This window comes from Toxotes jaculatrix, chromosome 8 (genome assembly GCF_017976425.1).
Source record: "Toxotes jaculatrix isolate fToxJac2 chromosome 8, fToxJac2.pri, whole genome shotgun sequence".
In the NCBI taxonomy this organism is placed as follows: domain Eukaryota; kingdom Metazoa; phylum Chordata; class Actinopteri; family Toxotidae; genus Toxotes; species Toxotes jaculatrix.
This window is the reverse complement of record NC_054401.1, coordinates 1,826,593-1,847,710: the sequence shown is the minus strand read 5'-3', so window position 1 is coordinate 1,847,710 and position 21,118 is coordinate 1,826,593. Positions and strand designations below refer to the sequence as shown.

At 44.5% G+C, this 21,118-nt stretch overlaps 1 protein-coding gene across 1 annotated transcript in view; it reads left to right on the top strand.

Moving 5' to 3' along the window:
- bmper (BMP binding endothelial regulator) overlaps positions 1-20,923 on the top strand; it is a 22,885-nt gene extending 1,962 nt beyond the window's left edge. Inside the window, exons 2-16 of the mRNA XM_041043372.1 lie at positions 2,537-2,622; positions 9,402-9,501; positions 11,588-11,670; positions 11,877-11,967; positions 12,203-12,285; positions 13,204-13,303; positions 13,479-13,588; positions 13,678-13,812; positions 14,060-14,164; positions 17,012-17,057; positions 17,795-17,958; positions 18,278-18,479; positions 18,770-19,112; positions 19,371-19,501; positions 19,725-20,923. Coding sequence (XP_040899306.1) covers positions 2,537-2,622; positions 9,402-9,501; positions 11,588-11,670; positions 11,877-11,967; positions 12,203-12,285; positions 13,204-13,303; positions 13,479-13,588; positions 13,678-13,812; positions 14,060-14,164; positions 17,012-17,057; positions 17,795-17,958; positions 18,278-18,479; positions 18,770-19,112; positions 19,371-19,501; positions 19,725-19,906 — 1,961 coding nt within the window. The 3' untranslated portion in view covers positions 19,907-20,923. The remainder of the gene's footprint in view (positions 1-2,536; positions 2,623-9,401; positions 9,502-11,587; positions 11,671-11,876; positions 11,968-12,202; positions 12,286-13,203; positions 13,304-13,478; positions 13,589-13,677; positions 13,813-14,059; positions 14,165-17,011; positions 17,058-17,794; positions 17,959-18,277; positions 18,480-18,769; positions 19,113-19,370; positions 19,502-19,724) is intronic.
- The last annotated feature ends 195 nt before the right edge of the window (positions 20,924-21,118 follow it).

The window sequence follows — 21,118 nt, the reverse complement described above, 5'->3', positions numbered from 1 at the left end:
TAGTTTCCGTGCCTCCGGAGGTCATTTGAACGGTTTCCATAACGACGGTAGTTGAATTTCACGGTAATGAAATTAACAAAAAGGAGAAGATATTTGCTAGATCTGATTCGAACTAGTTTCACTTTCTCTGCAGTTTTAACATCAGTACAGACGTGACAAGGAGTGTCACACATGGCTGTGTCCACATCCGTTCCCTGAGAAGAATCATTCAGGATTTTAAGGGTCTCCCCTCTCCTGGCTGTTATCTCTTTTCCTGAAGCAGAAGTGGAGATGGGAATCAGATGGGGCACAAAACCTGTACCAGATGGGTCTCAGCAGCCGAACATGTGCATCTGTTTGACATGAAACAGTGTAGGAAACCTCTGAGAACCAACAAACTGTGTATCAGGTGATGTGGCTGCACCGTTCTGATCCCAGCAGATCAGATTCCTCCACCTGGCCTCTCAAATCACTGTATCATCTGTCTATTGTCGGCTGAACGGCAGATCAGAGGGCCGTGGGCTGAATGTGTGGCTGCAGCAGGTGGAGCAGCGGGTACGGAGGTCAGTCAGCGTTTGTAGCCACAGTGTCACTGGCTCAGATCCTCGCCCGTCTCCTCTGGTCTCTGGAAGTTTGGGTTTAATAGCACATTTACCCTGATGCTGTTCCCAGTTCATGTTAATGTCATGTAAACTTCATTCAGTCACTTCAGTGAGATTCAGTGGACTTAAATAAATCCAGGCGTGTTTTGGATGGAACAGACTGTCACAGTCTCTTTAGTGACTGATTGATAATTTTGTCCTTTCCACTGCTGTTAACGTGAAACTGTGAAGAGCAGCATGTTTTCTGTGTTTAAAACATTTACTTCTGAGGCTTGAAGTGTGTGTGGGGTTCTAAATAAATACAGGTTCTCATTATAATTTCGTGATAGACGGGTATCTGATGGATATGAGACAAACTCTGCGGCTGCAAAAGCAGAAGAAGGTATTTTGTCAGACTGAGGACGAGGCCTCGGAGACCGACCCCTCCCTTCCCCCACCCTCACCCTCACCCCACCACTTACAGCCCTGCCAGTTTAATTACACTCGAAGGTTGTAAATTTTACAGTGGCGGTGGAGTCGGCAGGGTCTGTCTGCTCTGCCCGAATCCACAGGCTGGTTTTTCTGCTGAGCTCAAAGAGACTAAAGCAGAGGCGGCGCAGCGACTCGTGGCTGTTGTGGAGCAGAGTCCACCTGAGCCTGGTTGATTTCAGTCCCTCACAGCCCTGATTGATGAGCGACAGTAAAACTTTTAGCAGATTTGCCATCAAAATTCATAATTATTTTTTTTCAACAGTGGGTTCGGACAGTGTGAGTCATCAATATCACAGGAAACCAAGCAGTCAGCAGGTCAGGGGTCAGAGGTCGCAGTGCACTGATAACAGACTGACCAAACATCGTTCAAAAAGCCTCTTAATCTCGGGGTTAGCCCATGGTTTTCATCTTTCTGCAGTTCAGGAAGTTTAACTTAGTTTTTCGGTGAAACTTGACAGATGGACCTCAGATGATCTCGATGGAGAAACTGCAGCTTTGATAGCAGATGAACTGAAGCAGAAAATGAATGAGCTGAGGTTTTAGACGCAGCGATCTGGATTCATAAAGACTGTACGACCCAGCGTCATGAAACTTCATGACGTCAGACGTCCTCACGAGTGAATGAGGTGTTTGTGCTCGAACAGTGTGAGAATTTTTTTTTCCTCAGAGAGATAGGATCAGATGGAGGAGACGCTGCTGGAAACAGGAAGTAGTTTGACACTCAAACAGAATGCTGGGAGGAGGGGGGGCGTTCCACCTCCAGCTCAACAGTAAGTTCCTACAGGGAAGGAAGTTTTATTTCAGAGGGTCAAAACAAATCTGACACATGGACAAACAGCTCGGCATCGCTTCGTACCTCGTTCCTTTCTGCTCGGCTCTCTGAGCGGGACGAACTGTCGGCTGTGAGATGTTGACATCTGTCCGCTTCTACCCATAAACCCTTGTGTTTGGGGTTGTTTCCTGTGGTTGGTTCAGATTACACTGGCGCTCGTAACAAGCTGACTCACTCACGTTTTTAAGACCTCAGTTTAAAATGTCACTGATTTTTACCTGGACCCACAGGCTGGACTGAACGGAGGACAAACTGCAGCTCTGGCTTTGAACGCACCCTGGCTGATGTATGACTGGGGTCGATATTATGAGCCAACACTGGTGTATAGTTATCCAGATTTTAGATTCTTGTCCAAATGACCGTTCATGTTTAAAACAAAATAAAAACTGAAAGGGAAAAGTAGATGTTTCCTTGGAAACATCATTTGATCGTAGGTTCATATAAAAATAATTAGTGCAGCTTTAAATAACCGTTCTCAGGCCATAACTCACCTGCCTTCATCACAGTTTATTTAACACCAGCCCCTCGTGATGTCACATGGTCCCGGCAGGTGATTGTGAGGGTCGGGTGGTTTGGTCCGAGCCAAAATTCCAGACTGGATTTCCACTGTCAGCCCTCGGCCTGCATCTCACCTTCCTCCTGTCCTTCACAGGTACTGAGGCCAGCTGCGATAACGAAGGAGAGGTCCTCCACATCCCCAACATCACCGACAACCCCTGCATCACCTGCGTCTGTCGGGTAAAAGCAACTTTCACTTTCCTCACGGTGTTCTGTCTCATGACACTGAGCTGCGGCCGAATGACTCGCCGCCCTCCCTGTTTGTCCTCAGCAAATTCTTGTGATGTGTAATTGCTGCTCCAGGTTTTTCCGCTCAGACTGATGGTATGAACAGCGCTGATAGTAATATTTGCAAAGCTGATTATTGGGCTTTGTGTGGTGTTTCTTATCACCAGATTGTGAAAGATTTCTTACACATGAACAGGACTTTGAAATACAGGTTTTTGGTGCTGAGGGTTACTGTGCTTCAATCCAGCTTCTCATCCAGTTTATAAGAGTAAAGTTTAATTTTACAACTTTCTGTTAAAATGTTTTGTAGCACGTGAAGTCAGGACCGGAGTTTTTTTTTTTTAAAGCACTTTATAATGCGACTTTTTACTGTTTTCTGAGGATTTACAACAAACATGCAGGGAAACCTGAAGTGGGGATTGTTTGTTTTAACAGACCTGCCTGTCGTCACGCTGTCTTGGCTCGGCCCCGCTGTTAAAATCAGCCTACAAAACGTTAAGGGACGACTCCTTCCTGGAACATGTGCTCTTTGACCCCTGACCCCCCCAGATAATACTTCACCGCGTCCCCCTCCCTCGCTGCTGTAGAGGTCTTTGTTTTAGGGGATGAGAACAGACCAGTGAGGCTTTTCTGTGTCGCTGCTTCGACATCAACTGAACGAGAGGGTCACATGACCAAAAACATGCAGGTGTGGAAATGAGGGGCTTGTATTTATCTCAGGTGAATAAGGACCTTAACAGGTGGAGGAATGTCAGAGCACAAGGCCATTACTTTCCTTCTCTTCACCTGTTGCACAGTGTCACCTCGTGCATGTACAGTTCCAGCTCTCAGTGCCCGAGCTCCTCACTGTGGAAAGCTTCCACTGGCTCCTGATTGGCCGCTCTGAGGCTCCCCTCGGCCTGCGGCCTGGATCAGCCGTCCTCTGTGTTATCAGGCAGACATCAGCCAAAGCCCTGCTGAATGCTATCAGTCATCAGCAGGCAATGGCCGGCCTTTCATCTCTACTTTAACCCCCCCCCCCCCCCCCCCCCCCCCCCCCTCCCACACACACACACACCACACCACACACACACACACACACACACCGCCACCACCCTGCATACACACACACACTAATAAACTTACATACATTAAGAGCTCAGTCTTTATTGAATTTGGTTAGTTTATCTCCTCAGAACTTTCTGAAACAGATGTAAAGCTTTTATTCTGCCGTCCTTCACAAACTCCCACTAGTCAGTCGTCAGTTCCCATTTTCACTTTTCATTGATTTTTAAGTTTTTAAGTTTTTTAAAATATTTTTAAGTTTCAGTATTTTGTCTAAGTCAAAGAGCAAATACTGTATATGTCAGATTATAGTTTTTTATTCTTTACACGACAGAAATCTGAACACAGAGATAATCCCTCTGTTTCTGTGTCTGTCTGATGCAAATAACAGGATTTAAATCTGCGCTTTACACAGATTTTACCTGTTTGTTTCACACAATCACTGATTTATGTGTTAAAGTGTGAGAAAAGCTTGTTGTTATTAAAGGATCCTGTTTACTCCGAACTCTGATGAACAGTTTCCTCTTGTATCAGGAAACAACGCGACTTTTGAAGCTTGGTATCGTAACTTCCAGGTTAAACCAGGTCAGGTTCTTTTCAGTCATAACCTGAAAGTAAAGGGATCATTGAGACTCACGTGTACATAAACACAACATATTCTCAGCCTGACACTGTGTCGCCGCTCTGTCTTTGGGGGGTTGGGAAGCCATCAGGGCACCGGTGTCACTCATACATAGAAGGAGATGGGGGGTGGGGGGGGTCCAGAGTACCTGCTAATGGCTCTGTGGGTAGGGACACACTCATACACACATATGTATACACACACACAGAGGAGCCATTGTGTGTGTCCGGGTGAGGCCGAGCGCTGTAATGGGGCCAGGAGTGGATGTGGCTGACAGACTGACTGACAGGCAGGTCGCCGTGACGATCGGTTATCTCGGAGGGAGTCAGCCCATCTCCGCCGTGCTCTTCATCATCCTCACCTATCTGTCTGTCCATCTCCGTGTCTTTTTCCACTCTCTCATCGGCTCGTCCCCCCCTCACTCTCCCTCAGATTGGCTCCTGGTTTTCACTCCGCCGCTCGTTCGATTTCAGATTTCAGATTTCAGATTTTTTTCCCTCTACATTTGTTTTTCTCCTCTCAGCATCATGTGGGAACAAGAGCTCGAGTCGGGTTTTTTTTTTTTTTTTAGAGGACGTCCTGCATCACGTAGTTCAGTGCTGGACTTTAGCATAATTTTCCAAAATCTTACTTCACAGCTCTAATGGGAACGACAGCAACAACATTCCCCCGGTAAAGCAACCAGAGGATTATGATGTGTCTAATTCTAACTTTAACCGTGGTTTCTCCTCACATAAAGACGTGGTCGGTGCAGTGATCTGGGACTAAATAGTTGTTGTTGAACATCCTCATTCTGTCAGAGACACAGTTCATCCATTCATTCATCTGCGCTGCAGCTTTCACCCCCCCGTGACTTAATATGAGTTTAACAGCAGAAGAAGCCCCCCCTGCCTTAACTTCAAACATGATAAGAACCCAGCAGTGTGAGAGGTCAAAGGTCAGAAGTCACTGGAAGCAACCTGTTAGCCCACCAAACAAACACTTGATGTGTAACTGCTGCGATCTCAGAGGAAGGTAAAGGTGGAAGTGTGTCAACTCAAACAGTAGCTGATCAATACAGGAGGGGCGGGGTTTACCTGACAGTCACCTGATAACGCTGAACCAACACGAGCTCGGTTATCTATTATTTTCTGCTCTAATCTATTTCCTACTGCATAAATAAATATCAATCAAAATAATTTTAATCATGTCACTTTTCACGTGTGTTTCAAAATAAAACCACAGTCCAGATAAAGAGCAGGAAAAAAAAAAACAGAATGAAGAATTAGAGTCAATCTGAAGTTAAAGATAACAGAGCACAAACAACCGGTGTCAGATCTCTGATATCGTATGAGTCCTGCCTGAGAGTCGAAGCAGCGGTTACAATAAAAAGCCTCAGTGGAGAAACTTTAGAATAAAATGAATGGATGTAAACATTATTGTGGCGTCAGTGCCGGGGGAGTCTTTATGAGAGAACAAAAACCCACTGGAACTACAGTTATCACGGTGCTGTGCAGTGATTTGGGAGTAAGAAGACAGTGCAGGATTCTAACAGCTTTTTAAACAGAGGTCTCCACTGCTGAACTAGTAAGTTAGGAAATTTAATGTATTAGTCGAGCAACAGAAAATGAATCAACAGCGAGAAAATCGATTCACCGTCGTTCTTCAAAGCTTCTCCAGTGTGAGCTTCTGTCGTTTTTCAGTTTTCTGTCAGAGTAAATTGAACATTCTTAGCTTTTAAACTGTTGTTCAAACATGTAGCTGAAAGAATATGTAAAATAATATAATATGGTGTTTGTGGTGGGTGGGGTTGTAGCTTTGGTTCAGGGAGAAAAGACGATGAAGTGTTGCCTCATGTTCGTTTCTCGTCAGAAAAAAAAAAAAAAAAACGACTCGTTGAAACAGTTTTGGGAAACCGATTCCCATCGGCATCTTTCTCCACCCGTCTCGTCCCTAAGCTACTGTGGCTCCTGCTCTCCAGTAGGGGGTCACGACCTGTTTGTTTTGGAGGAAGGGTGAAGGGTGAGAGGTCACTGTGGCAGAGGGGGTTAAGGTTAGGGGGATTTGGAGGGGTTGGAGTCCAAGGGCTTAAGTGGGCCTTTAAGTTGAGAGCTCCTGTCCTGCGCTGACAGACCCTGACTGATCTCTCTATCCTTCACCATGAGAGAAAGCATGGAGAGGTGGAGAGGAGGGGGGTGGGGGTGGGGGTGGGGGCGAGTGAGTGAGACAGAGGTTTTTATATTAATGAAATATCTCAAAAACAGAAGAGACAGATTTCTATAGACGGAATGACGCTGGTGATATTTTTAAAACTCAGATCAAAATTAGAAACGAAAAAAGAAAGAAAACAAGAGAAACGGATGGAGACAGAGGAAAAGAAAGTGATGGATGAGGGAGAAAGAGGGGGACAGGAGGTGAGTGATGAGGAGAAAGGAAGAAAAAAATACTGACGAGGAGAAGCAGTGAACATTGTTGCCTCCTAGTGGCAGAGCAGCACTACTGAAATGATTTAATGATAAAATATAAAATAACTTTAATGTATTTATGTTATTTTATTCTAAAAACTGTTTGGTCTAAAAAAAATTAAAACTCTTGTCCATAATCTTTTTTCCAAGCAGTAAACAGCAAAACATCAGTGACAGATCCTCACGTCAATATGAAGCAAAACAGAATGAGAAAAAAAAACTACATCAGTCGTAATCTGACCTCTGCAGTGGTTTGCATCTTTAGTGGTTAAAGCAAGTATGTTGGATTAAATCTTCAAATTTATTCTTACAAAGATTCTTTTCAGCTTCTGGGAACATTCTCTGAAGGTTCATAGACCCAGAAAAGATCAAATCCTACAAATTTAAATTGACGTTAAAGTGATTTCACATGAAGATTCGTATTATCTGCACGTAACAGATTTGAATTTGATGTTTTTATCATCATTACCCAACAAAACATGACTTTCTAAGGTTTAGTGACTTCAGAGCAGAGAAAACAAACGGGCACATGTGATGCACACGACAACCCTGATGCTGTTTTCAGTAAAAGCTGATGAAGTTTGCGAGTGATGGAGGTGCTGAAGTCGACCTTAACCTTCGCAGATGAGATCAGTAAAAGAACGAACTGACCTGATGACACTTAAAACACTGTGGATACAGACGGAGACTGTTGTTGTTATTTAGATTTTTGTGGTTATGTCAAAGTAAACAAAGACACACTGAATCTGGAGTTAGGAGGTTTTATAAGACATGTGGAGGATTCAGTGTGATTCAGTCAGAGTGGAAAACCTTGTATCTCCAGCACAGTAGCATGTAAACATAAAAAAATCAAAATACAAAGTCGTTTTCACACTTTCTCTTTCTCTGACACACACTTACACTAACATACCAACACTTTATCACACTCAGTGCATGTGTGTGTGTGTGTTGGGGGGGTCGTCACCCTCGGCGACAGCCGTCCAGTCGGCTGGCCTTGGAGCCGCAGTGGTATGTCGAGTGTTTATAAGGCGTGGTGACCCATTGTGACCTTTGACCCTGAGACAAGGAGGGGGGGGGGGGGGGGGGGCGTCACATGTACTAACACCACTTTGTGCTAATGGTTAACAGAAGAGGTGGGGGGGAGAAGGACATGACCTTGGAGACTTTTGACCAAATTGTCTCCAGGTCTTTAAAGGGTCATTCCAGAGTTTTTTCAAATGGGTTTCAGCATTTCTTCTTCTTCTTCTTCTTTTTCTTCTTCTTCTTCTTCTGCCCCTTTTTTTGTTGTTTCAAAGGAAACTTTCCTTGTAGAAGTCAACAATCAGTTATTTCATAGCAACTGTCCACATCCGAACTGTCCATCTAAAATAAATCTAAATCTTTAAAGGATGATTTCAGAATTCAGATGTAAAAATCAAACACTTTAACTAAAACTGTCTATAAACAAAAACCTTGTTCACGCATTTCCTGCCTTTCTCTGTGAGTCTGAATCAGCAAAGTGAGAATTTATCCTTTCTAATTTCTCCTTTATCATTTTTCTTTTCTTTCCTTTTCCTCTCCTTCTCCTTCTTGCTTATTTTACCTCCTCGTCCCCTCTTTCCACCCCTCTCCACCCTCCTCCTCCTCCATCATGACATCATCTGTCCTCGGTGTGGTTGGGGTTTAGCTGGAGCACTGCTGCTATATTAAACCACCCCGGTTTATTTTTGCCCTCCTTTGATCCGTCCTTGTTAGAGCCGCCTGCCGCAGGGCCACAGGGCCACGGAGCTCGCCAGCCTCCACTTTATAAATGCTCACAGTGCGTAAAATAAAACACACACAGCATGTGGATAAAATCAGCAATAAAAGCTGGGTGTGAAAGCGGAGCGGATTAAACCAGCACAGATTCGGTCCAGTCCCACGGTGCAGTTGGTGGTGATGACGGATACGGTGCGCGGCGTTTCTGTAGGTGACAGGAAGGCCGCTGAGTTGGTGTGAAAATTCACAGCTGAACTGTGAACACTGACTCACTTTCTGTTCAGAAACTGAAGCTGCAAACTTTAGCTCTGCAGTGAAGTCTGATTTCAGAGCTTATACGTGATGAATGAGGTGAAAATTTAGATTTACAGATGATTTATCAGATTCATCATGCAACTGGATTTTGGCGTCTTATTTCCACATCAGCGTCACAGACAGCAGGAGATGGCTGTTTGTTTGCAGGGCTGAACGTGTGACGATTAGAAAGGATGAACATATAATCATTACATTTGGGGCTGGTTACCTTGAATCACAGACTTTAATGCAGGGACAGTGTGAGGTTTCCGTGTGTGTTTGCTTTTTTAGGAACTTTGGGGCACAGCTGTCCTCACTGAGTCCCACGTCAGACATGGTGTCCAGAGAAATCCCACTCTCTGACGTGGCTGATATTCATACTGATAATTACAGTGACTCCAAGATGACTGTTGATAAACGCTGTCATTTAACAGAGAGATTATCGTGACCTGATCAGTTCTAAAATTAGAGCTGGTTAAACTACAATTTTTCTTTCTTAATAAAAAAAATATTTTCTTTCTCCGTCTTCCTCTCTCTCTCTCTCTCTCTCTCTCTCTCTCTCTCTCTCTCTCTCTCTCTCTCTGCTGCAGGAAGGGAAGGCAGACTGTAAACAGGAGAAATGTCCTCTGGTCTCTGAAGACTGTGCTCTGGTGGTGAAACAGACCGGAGCCTGCTGTGAGAGGTGTAAAGGTAACGCTCACACATAGAACTGCTTTCTGTTCCTCTGCATTGAACTCCATGTTTTTTCTTCTTCATAACAGCAAACAATGTAAGTTCTCATCACTTTAAGCACTAACTGATCCTAATCTTAACACTAAATTCAAACTCTGATCTTACACTGTAAAATAAACAGAAATGCAGCATCTGCAGTGTCAGCTTTAAGTTAATGGAGGAACATGTGAGGCCTCGATGTGATTTTGTTTGCTGCCATCTTTCCCCTTAATGGAGGCAAAAGATCAGAAGAGAGAAACCTTAGGTGTGAGCAGTAACCACTGTGGCTGCCTGTGATAGGCTGAGACACCTGTCAATCAGGCAGCACCTGATCTGAATCCACCAGTGCGTTTGAACGTGCCAGCATTTCAAAAACAAACTTTCAAAACTGCCACCAAAAATCCATCAGAGGACGTGAAAGTTTTTCTAACCTGTTGTCAAGATGTTTTTTTAAAACATTAAATAAAATTATGAATACATTTCTGCTTTGTGGGTTTTTCCATTGACTTTAACACAGTTTGAGTGGTTGTGGAGTCTCTGTTCAGCCTTCAGCACTCAGAGGATTCAAACCCTGAGGAGCCTCCAAAAACTCTTTACTTTGGAGGACGTTCATGCTCTTTCTGTACTTGTGGTTAGAAATATAAACGCACACACACACAGACACACACACCCCTTCCTCCCAGCACTCAGCCGGGGCACGGCCCTTTTGTTTGCGGTTCACTGTTTTACGACGCAGCACTTCGTTAAGACAGGTGGAACGAGCTCAAGTCGGACGCAGAAAGCCCCTTGTCGCCACAGCAACCCCTGTTAGTTTTCTATTGTGTGGTTGACTTGAGGCCGCTGTGACCAAATTTAGGACCCCTCTGTGTCACATCGCTGTTTTCTCACTTTTATGAAATCATACACGCAGTTAAAGAGAAGCACAGCCAGACTGCATCGGTTTATTGGGAACAGTTTACTGTAAAACTGCCATAATTAACCAGTTTATACACGTAGGAGCGCTGAGCTATACTTGGCTCCGATGGATGGATTATAAAAAAATAAGCTATTATATAAAAGAGTTTAAGTTTGAAGAATCAGTAGAACTTTTACAAAATTTTACATTAATTTAAATAAAATGAGAAGATTCATTTATTTATTTATTCATTTTGACGAAAAGTAAAATAATAATAAAATAATCTTAAATCTCCTTACTGTCTTTTTTTTCTTTCTACAGAATCTCATGAGCAAATTGTGACAGAAACCAACCCAGTTTTTGTTTGTGTGGATTCTTATTGACTTTGATTTGTCCACATTTGTCTTTCAGGTTATTTCCACACTGACGTGGATAATTTTAAACACTGACGAGTCACATTTTTGTTTTTGACGTTTAACGTTAAAATGAATGTAATACCGCAGAGAAAAGCCGTCAGCGAACCAGAGGAGCGAGGACGTGCTGTCATATTAATCTGTGTTGGTGAGGGCTCTGTGGGATCTAACCTGATCCTGAACGTCCTCCTCAGCAGTGACACAGTATCAGACGCTTTGATTTACACTGAGCGAAAAGCAGCGGCTGTGATCAGGTTTCATTGTATGGAAAGTTAAACATTGATCTGAGACGCTTACTGTAAATGGGATGAAATGAATAGGCTATTCATTTAGTGCTGAGTGGACGGGTCAGTGTGCAGTTACTGAGCAGCTGTTACATCCACACACACTGCAAAGTGTGTTTGTCTAACAGTGCGTCTGTGTGTGTGTGTGTGTGTGTGTGTGCGTGTGTGTATGTGAGAGAGAGAGATTAGTGTGTTTGTATTGAAATTTATCACCAAAACTGTTTATGAAATACACATTAAAATAGAGAAATTAAACATCCAAACCTTATAACTATATAAGTCACGAGAATGAATTAACTTGGATCTGACTGCTTTATTATTGATTATTGATTAGTAATTATTAATATTGAGTGGACTGTTAAAAAAAAACTAAGAACAGCTGAAAACATGAAAAGAATCTGTATCAGTAAAAATCTGTGTTTTTCTGTCCAGTATAACAAACTGGTCTCACATTCTGACTGTGTCCTTCTCAGGCTGCATGTTGGACGGACGATCCTACAACAGCTCTGTGTCCTGGACCACCTCCACCAAACCCTGCATCACCCGAAGGTGTCAGGTAGGTGTGTGTGTGTGTTTGAATCCTGCCTGGCTACACTGACTGTGAGAGAGATGGAAGGAGGGAGAACAGAGGGTAAAGGAGGAGGTGGAAGGAAGGAAAGAAGAAGAGAGATGGATGAACAAACACAGAAAAGATGGAGGACAGTTTACATTTTTAAAAAGGTGAACAGACTAAAGAAATGATTTACCTCCTGCTTGTGACAGGAAGGTGTCATCACGGAGGCAGAAGTGCAGTGTGTCGTCCACTGCAAGAACCCCAAAATCCACCCGAAGAAGTGCTGCCCCACCTGCCCCAGTGAGTACAGCGTCTGTGTGCCTTCACTTCCTGGAAAACTGTGGACTGGCATTCAGCTCCAATGTTCCAGTAGCTTTTTATGACGTTAATGACTTGGAAGAAGGTGTCCGTCGTCAGTCTCCTTCAGCTGATGAAAAAAAAAAACCCTACAGTTTATAAATGATTCCAACAGCATTTCTTTATTTGACTCTGCTGCTGTTTATGTTTGACCAAAATCATTCTTCTCCTCTCACAGGTTGTATCTTCGAGGGTCGTCTGTTCAAAGAGAAGGAGGAGTTCAGTCCAGAGGGCAAACCCTGCATCAAGTGCACCTGCACGGTAAGTACACACACACACACATGCACACACACACACACACACACACACACACACACACACACACACTGGGCCTCTCTTCTCTAAATAAGTGAGTTTTGGAGTCTCCTGGGAGTCACACATTTTTGGTTGGAACAACATCCTTCTCTCCTCCTCCATATTCCTCCTTCTCTGTGTCCCCCCCTTTTCCTTCTCCCCCTCCCTCCCTCTCCCTCTCTCTCTCTCTCCCCTCCCTCCTCCCCCTTACACAAACAAACCCAACGGCCACGTCCATAAACACATTACAGAATTAATGTGCTGGCACCTGTAGGCTCGTTAACACGTGTGCAGACATACAGAGGCGTCATGGTGCATCATACTGATACAGAAATATCTGTTTCTCAGAACATTCAATCAAAACATTCATTCATACAATAAAGGCAGATGACTACACTAGATTTTATCTTTAGTCCATGCACATTAAACCTGCCACACTGACTGAAAATGAGCTATTTATAAGAATATTTAATTTTATTTCATTTTCACTGTTTACATGCACACGAATACACAGTTAAACTTTTTATCCAGGTATTTAAGTTTAATTAAATCTTTGACATAAATCAGAGAAGTCACGCAATGAACTGACTGGAAAACGGAAAAGTTCAGAAAAACAAACAGTTGTAGTTTAAAGTCAAACTGATTTATGTGAAGTGACCAAACATCCTGCCCAAACATCAACTGGCCAGTCAAACAAAAACTGAATCATTCAAGTTACTGTAAAACATGTTAACATACATACATGTAAGTATGGACATGAAGTGAAGAAGTTTTAGTTCATCACCTGATGGAAGGAGAATTTCCTCCAGCACCATAAAGCTAAAATTAATGGTGACGACAAGAAACGACATCACGTGTTAATTGAACGGTGTGTTGTTGTTCCAGGGAGGACGGACTCTCTGCATGAGAGAGGTGTGTCCTGTCCTTTCCTGTCCCGCCCACCTCACCCACACGCCGCCCGGACAGTGCTGCCCCAGATGTCTCGGTAAAAACCAGTAATCGCCTTTTTTTATTAGGGAGACCACGAATGTAAGAAAGAGACAGTTCTGTATGTAGTGTTTACAGTCGGTCATTCTAAAACTAAATAACCTGAAAATGTTACCACACCGCTGAGTATTAATGTCTCTCTGCATCTTTCTCTCCTCCTCCTCCTCTTCCAGGCCAGAGGAAGGTGTTCGATCTGTCTTTAGGAAGCTGTCTGTTCCACAGTGAGGTCTATGAGAACGGCACCTGCTTCATACATGACAACTGTACCACCTGCACCTGCAAGGTACCTGCCTGCATACGAAACATTTAAAACATCAGAAATCTTTTTTTTTTTTTAAATCCCATCCATGGCCGTTGCCTTCTTCATCCCAGGATTCAACAGTGGTGTGCAAGAAGCGGTGCTCACGGCAGGGCAGTTGCCAGGGCGACCAGTGTTGTGATGAGTGTTTGTCCTACGTGAAGGTGGAGGAGGTGAAGTACTGCAGAGTCCGGAACAAGATCTACAGGGTGAGAGGGAACACGCAGGAGGAATGGATAAATGGGTGAATGCTGTGTTGGATGGATGGATGAACAGATGAACAGGTGGATGGAAGAATGAACAGATGCACGATGCACGAATGGATGAATGCATGGACAGACAGAGGGACAAAGAGGGATGGTTGATGGACAGATGAATAAATTAATGATGGATGAGTGGATAGATGGATGAATGGATGGACGATGAATAGGTGTATTGACGTCTTTTGTCCTGCAGGAAGGAGACATGTGGTCTTCAGTGAACTGCACTCTCTGTGCCTGCGTCAAAGGAAACATCGAGTGTCGGCCCAAGCAGTGTGTCCCAATCACCAGCTGCCCCTCGGTGAGTGACAGGCCCAGCAGCCAATCACCACCCTGTACTCTCCGTGCAGGGACCCTCAGTTGCCGTTGGACCTACAGCTTAACAGCCAGCTGTTCTGTCTCTGTCACTCCCCTTTCTCTGTGTGACGAGTCTGACACTCACACTTTACAGCCCATGACTAACTCCGTCCTTTTCACTTCACACGCGTGACGCCTCCACAGTGTCCTGATTTACTGACGGAGCTGCCGTAACCGAGCCGCTCGAATTCAACCCTTTCACCTGAAAAACAGTCCGTGTGAACCAGAACCCTGAGCTGAGAGGAACCACTCTGGCTCACTTTATTTAACCGTAGGAGGTTTATTCCTTATCATCACGTCCTTCAATCTGCAGCTTCCAACGTCACTTCTTACAAACTTTTTGTCATAAAGTTTACGGTACATGCAGGAAAGTAGACGTCCAAATATATTTATAAATACTTTCAGATTTGTATGATCTCTTTCTGTGTGCGTTTCAAAGATTTGATTTGATATTTGTTGTTAGGAGATGTGATAAATTCATACATCTAAGTCAGGTTTCCTTCAGGTGATCAGTCCTGAATCAGGACTCCTCTGGAACAGTCCGGTTTCTTTAGTACATTAACCATCTTTCACGCCGTCGAAGCGAGGCATTAGCTGTCAAGCGCTCTGGGAACTGCCGGCAGGAGGAAGGTTTGCGCTGCGTTCACCTGTCGCAGAGGTCGCTCGGGGGTCATCTGTCTGACGGTGGGTGATGGAGTGGATTCCTCGCATACCGCCGGCTGCTGGCGGGTCACACAGTCAAAGGCGGTGTCAGCGTTAGTCCAAGTTCACACGCTTCCAGAAGTTACAACAAGCCCTCACCTGTTGTTTGTGGTCAGAGCAGGCGACTGGAGAGTGATGTAGGTGGTCTGCATTGAAAAGGACTAGTTTCACTTACTACACACAGCGACTTCCATCTTAGAGGCATTCAAATGTTTAATTTATTGGACTGACGAGATCAGTCAAAGACCTTAGACCAACATCTGTGCAGCTGCTGCGTGTCTTAACTTCTTGCCCAGTCATGATGCTCGGCCGAGGAAATGTTAGCTCATGAAAACTTTCAAACAGTCAGTGAAAGTTTTAGGCTGAGTATTTCTGTTTGAGTCAGCAGCTCGTACGGTAAATTAGTAAGATCAGAACAAACGCGAACTTTCGGAGGAGTAGACGGCTGTGGACTTCATGTCTGTGTGTAGAGCTGGAGTCAGGACAAAAAGACTGGAAGCAGCTTCCCAAAGAGTCTCATGAGAGACAAAGCTCATGTGTTTTCATCGCGGTGGGAAAACCTAAGATTTTTCTGACAAGTCAAAATGTTACTGGGAAATAAAAGAAAGGTCCTTTGAGAATAGTTTTAATGATTCATTCCAGAAGCATCCACAAACGGCTGATGATTAAAAATATTATGAGTGTGATTAAGGTCAGTTCAGAGGCTGAGGCGGAACAGAAAATAAGCCAGTCCTGGAGACGACAACGACTCGGTTAAGGTTTGGGAAAGATGGTTGTCATGGTTAAATACTTTTAAAAAGCCAACATTAATCTGGCATCACACACCTGTATGAGTTACACACTCACACACACACACACTCTCCTATTCCGTCATCCTGCGGTCAGCAGCAGGTCGGCAGTGTGTGTGCGCGTCCCTCTGGAGACAGTGTGTCTCCCAATAGCTTTTTGTCTGTGTGACATTTGAGTGACAGCAAAGAAGAGGTTCCCTATATTTAGGCCCCCTGAAAACCAATCTCTGTCACTGTCTGAGTATGGAGTGTGTGTGTGTGTGTGTGTGTGTGTGTGTGAGAGAGAGAGAGAGAGAGAGAGAGAGAGAGAGAAAGAGAGACTGTGCGTGTCCTCAGTCTGTCAAAAGGTAGGCCTCTTCAAAGAGAGAGAGAGTGCCCTTTGTGCAGAGGTTAGGACTCTGGAGTGTGTATTGAGTGTATGGAGAACGTCTGCATGTGATGACAGACAGGGTGTGTGTGTGTGTGTGTGTGTGTGTGTGTGTGTGTGTGTGTGTGTGTGTGTGTGTGTGTGTGTGTGTATGTATGTGTATGAAGGGCTTCCCTGAGGCAACAAAAAGAAGGTGTGTGAAAGAGTTCTCTGATCTGCACTTCTGATGGAAGCTGAAACATACTGTACACACACACATGCACACACGCACACACACACACACGCACACACATGCACACACATGCACACGCAGAGGGTCCTGTTACACAGACAGAGTTCAGCGGTTGAAGTCAGAGTATCAGTGTCATGGTACTCGTCCTGGTTTGACTGTGAACTTGTCAAAACGGGAACGTTTCCTCCGTTTCTGTCTTTCTTTAAATTTCTTTTCCATCTGTGTGAACGACAACATGAAAACAGACGTGTTCCCTTTGTCACCCGAGTCACACAAACGTGAGAAAAGGTTGTGTTGTCATCGTTTTAACTGTTTGTTTGCAGGAAGTCAGACGTTTTCAGACTTGCATACAAGTACAAACTGTTCCAGTGGCTGGAACATTTAAACTTTCATGTAGATCTTTGACTATTTATTTCTGCCATGATGCCTCTGTGTGCATCTCCATATTCTTAATATTCTTAAATGTTTCACATAAACTTCTCCCTGTTTCTGTCTCTTCTCTTTGAGGTCTTTCTTTGTTTTTTCTTTGTCCCACAAACTTAACATTCAAAATCTTCGAGTCAGATCAGAGATGCTTCATTTGCATCACAGACAGACATGAAAGTGTGTGAAGGATGGATTTTAGAAGATATCCATCTTCTTTTTACATGCTAATGTCCCCATGAGAGATGTCTAACACAGTCTGTGACTTGTCTCTTGCAGAATAAGATCCTGAACAGAACCGGCTGCTGTCCAGTTTGCACTGAAAGTGAGTAAGTCCTTCTCCACCCCTCCAGCATCCTCGTTTCCAGGGTGTTCATGTGTTTTTACCGATGAAAGAAAAGTTTCGAATTTAAAAAGTCCAAAAATATCATAAATATATTCATGTAAGTCTGTTTGTAGTTTTTTTTTTTTTTATGTGGTTGTGAAATCGGCTATTGATTATTCCTGTTTAGTGATGTGTAGTAAGGCAGTCACAGTAAGGCCAGAACGTCTTCTCAAAGGCAGTGAAAACAAATCTCAGCTGCTGCAGCTTCAGCTGAGCATTTCCCATGAACTTCAGTCCAGACTGTGGTTTGCCCTCGGGTCATTTTACTTTGGTTTTTGGCTGCGAACTGCAGCAAAAATCCCCAAAATGGCTGTAAATGTCCCATTTCAGGACTTCAAAGACTTCATAACCTCACTTCTTCATAATGTTGAGTTTAGTTTAGTTGGTAAAGCAGAGGTTTTACCGCACCACAGATCCTCTTTCCTCTTCAGAGTCAGTCAGATTAGTGCCACATATTTCACCATTTATCTTAAATAATCTCTCTGCTGTTGGCTGTCAGGCAGCAGTCCATGTCCTTTGCAAACCCTTGCATTTTGGGTTGTCTCCTCCTGTCCTGGGACAGGGACAGAGACCTACTGCTGTAGCCGTGCTGGTATTTTAGGCCATCTAAGTTCAAGCTGCATCAGTTCCGTTTCTTTTGGTCACTATTTCATCATCCACTCCGTCTGTCCCTGCAGAGCCGGGTGTGTGTACAGTGTTCGGGGACCCTCACTACAACACCTTCGATGGCAGAACGTTTAACTTTCAGGGAACCTGTCAGTACGTCCTGACTCGTGACTGTGGCGGTGTCCCCTCCGGAACCCCGGGAAATAACATCAACAGCCCAGAGTCCAGCTTCACGGTAGGACAGGGGACATTTTTACAGCCTTTAAAGGAATGCACCCACATTTTGGAAAACACTTTTGTTTTCTGTCCGTCTCTCTGCGCCCAGCTGTCGTGTGGTTGCACAAGCTGCTTGTTAAAAGAACAAAGTCGTTTCCTCGTTCTGCCTGTGTTAAATCTACAGGAAGGACAAATATAGCCTTTAGTCTCCGTCCTGCTCAATAATTCTTAACCTAAATCTTGACTTTGTGAAATAATTAAACTAAACATTTTTTTTTTTAAATAATGTTAATAACTCTGAGTGAACTTTATCTTTGTTCTCCGTCATTTGCTCCCAGGTGCTGGTGAAGAACGACGCCCGGCGGACTCGCTCCTTCTCCTGGACTCAGTCTGTTGAGGTGAGGCTTGGAGCTTTGATCCTCAGCCTGCACCAGCACCTGACGGTGCGAAGGAACGGCACCCGCATCGCGCTGCCCTACCATGGCCCCGGGGTGCACATCGACCTGGACGGATACCTGCTTAAACTCACCACCATAGCAGGTTAACACACATCGCTCTGGTCACACTTTGAAATAATTTTTTTTAGGAAGGATGTTAATTAAAATATTAATTCTCATCAGTTTTAGACGAAGCAGGAAGAAGTTTGATCTTTCTCCTCCTTTATATTTGTCTTTTCTTTTTACGTCTGAAAAAAAAGTGCATATTCATTCCGTCTTACTGTTACTATTATCAAGAATAAACATTGAACATTTAACATTTAAAAAATGAATTTAACTCTTTGGTTTGCTGGGTGAAGCATTATCTACATCTCCCTCCACCTGCACCTGCAGGTCTTGAGATCACGTGGGACGGTGACAGTTTCGTGGAGGTCGTGGCGGCTCCCCACCTGCGCGGACGCCTCTGCGGCCTCTGTGGCAACTACAACGGCCACAAGCGCGACGACACCATGGGAGGTGACGGCCAGTTCAAGTTCGACGTGGACGAGTTCGCCGAGTCGTGGCGAGTCGAGGGGAACGAGGTTTGCTCCCAGCAGCCTCCGCCTCGCCGGCCGACGTCCTTCCTGTGTCCGGGCAGCGTCAAAGTCAAGTTCCGCGCTCACCGGGAATGTCAGAAGATAAAGTCGTGGGAGTTTCAGAAGTGCCACCGTGTGGTGGACTACGCCCCTTTCTACAGGTGAGAGGCTGAGACCTGTGTGTTACTCAGAGTCCGCTGCTCCGGGCCTTAACACGAAGGATGGACGCATAACAACCCCGGAATAAACACTTACTCCCTTCCTTACGGTAACCACACCGTGGGCGTGTCATCTACCTGTCAGATAAACTAACCTGGACAAGAAAACCAGGTGTATTTACCTGTGGTTCTGAATGTGAATATAAACTGTCTCCTGCCCAAACGCTGATCCTGAACTAAACCCACCCCTGGTCTCTGCAGGTCGTGTGTGACAGACATGTGTGAGTGTCCGGTCCATAAAAACTGCTACTGCGAGTCCTTCATCGCCTACAGCCGAGCCTGCGAGAGGGAGGGAGTCCCCGTCCTCTGGAGGCCCGACACTGCCTGTATGGGTGAGTGACAGCTCCCGTGACCCAATCACAGCCTCTGAGGTGAAAAGCCAGAGACGGTGTAATTTAAAATGACCTCACATAACAAGTTTAGTTGCTTTTCTCATGCTGGTTTAACTAAGATAACCTGAACTTAACTAATCATTAACTGCTTCAGTCCCATAAAGTGCGTTAGTAAGCTGATTCCCATCAACACTGTAAAGACTAATTCTCTTCCCTCCGTCAGCCACACAGTGTAAACACGGCGCCGTGTACGACACCTGCGGCCCGGGCTGCACCAAAACCTGCGACAACTGGAACGAGATTGGACCGTGCCAAAAGCCCTGCGTGGCCGGCTGCCATTGTCCCGCCAACCTGGTGCTCTTCCAGGGACGCTGCATCAAACCCATATCCTGCCCTGGGCGGTGACCCTTGTGACCCGGGCGGGAGGGGAGGTTAAGTTAGGGAGGGACATTTAGGTTCAAAATTAAACGGGCCAAACCTGCTGAGAAGAGTTTGGGAGGACTCTAACGGGTCTGAGGTGACGGATCAGATGCCACAAGGTACTCAGGGTCCATATGTTAGCAAAGAAGCACACTGCAGTGGCACTGCGGTGATGGACCGATGGGAGGCTGATCCTCGCCGCTGCTTTCAGCTTCTGACTGTCTTGTGCCTCCTGTAATAATATCAGCACCACAGGAGGCATGAATTCCTGTCTTGCAGAGGAAGAACTTAACTCCCAAGATAAAACTCAGGGGCCCTTTCTGGAGGTTTTACTGTCTCCGCTATCTGAGGAAAGTTGGACGCGCTGTCACGAATCCTCAGGAAACAATCTGGGCCAGCGGACTCCCGTTAGAGCCAACATGGCACCAGAGTTTCTCTCACAAACACTCTGAAGTGGGAAACTGAGCATCTGCGTTTGAAAGCAGACAAACTCTCTGATGCATCATATCAAACTGTCCTTGTGATCCTCTATTCCCTCATTTCATACTGTAAGCTAGCCAGATTTATATGAAAAACAGACAGCTTTTATAATATTATTGTTCTAATTATTATTATAATTATTATTATTTGTTGTTGTTGATGTTGTTAATTTATATATCAGTCAAATGACATGTCGTAGCAAGAGCCAGAATCATGAATATAATTGAGTTTAAATGATTTAAAGGGAAACAAAAGCTATTTATGTATTTGTAGTGTACTTTTGTGTTACTGTTTGAAGAGAAATGCCCAAATGTGACTCAGCTGTTGCACCATCGCAGGGAAAACGTACTGTATTGTATTATGCTCCATGTACAGGTTGTTGTGGTTAGTATCAAACTGAAGGTGTTCATCTAAACAAATGTTTCACTTGACAATAATTATTTAAGACCAGCAATATAATCTTTTATCGAAGTTCATTTCTGACTGCTGTCTTTACTCTTCAAAGTCCTGAAACCTTTAATAACTGCAGGAGACGAACACCTGACCCGAAGGTTGCTGGTTCAAATCCCCAAAACGATGATGATGATGATGATGTCCCCGGGCAGGAAAAAAAAAGGAACCGATTCTCATAAAGAAAACTGTTTATTTTGTTATCTGTTTATTTGCTGTCGCTGTGTTTACGTTCTTACAGAGACCAGTGACGGCAGTGAGCGGAGG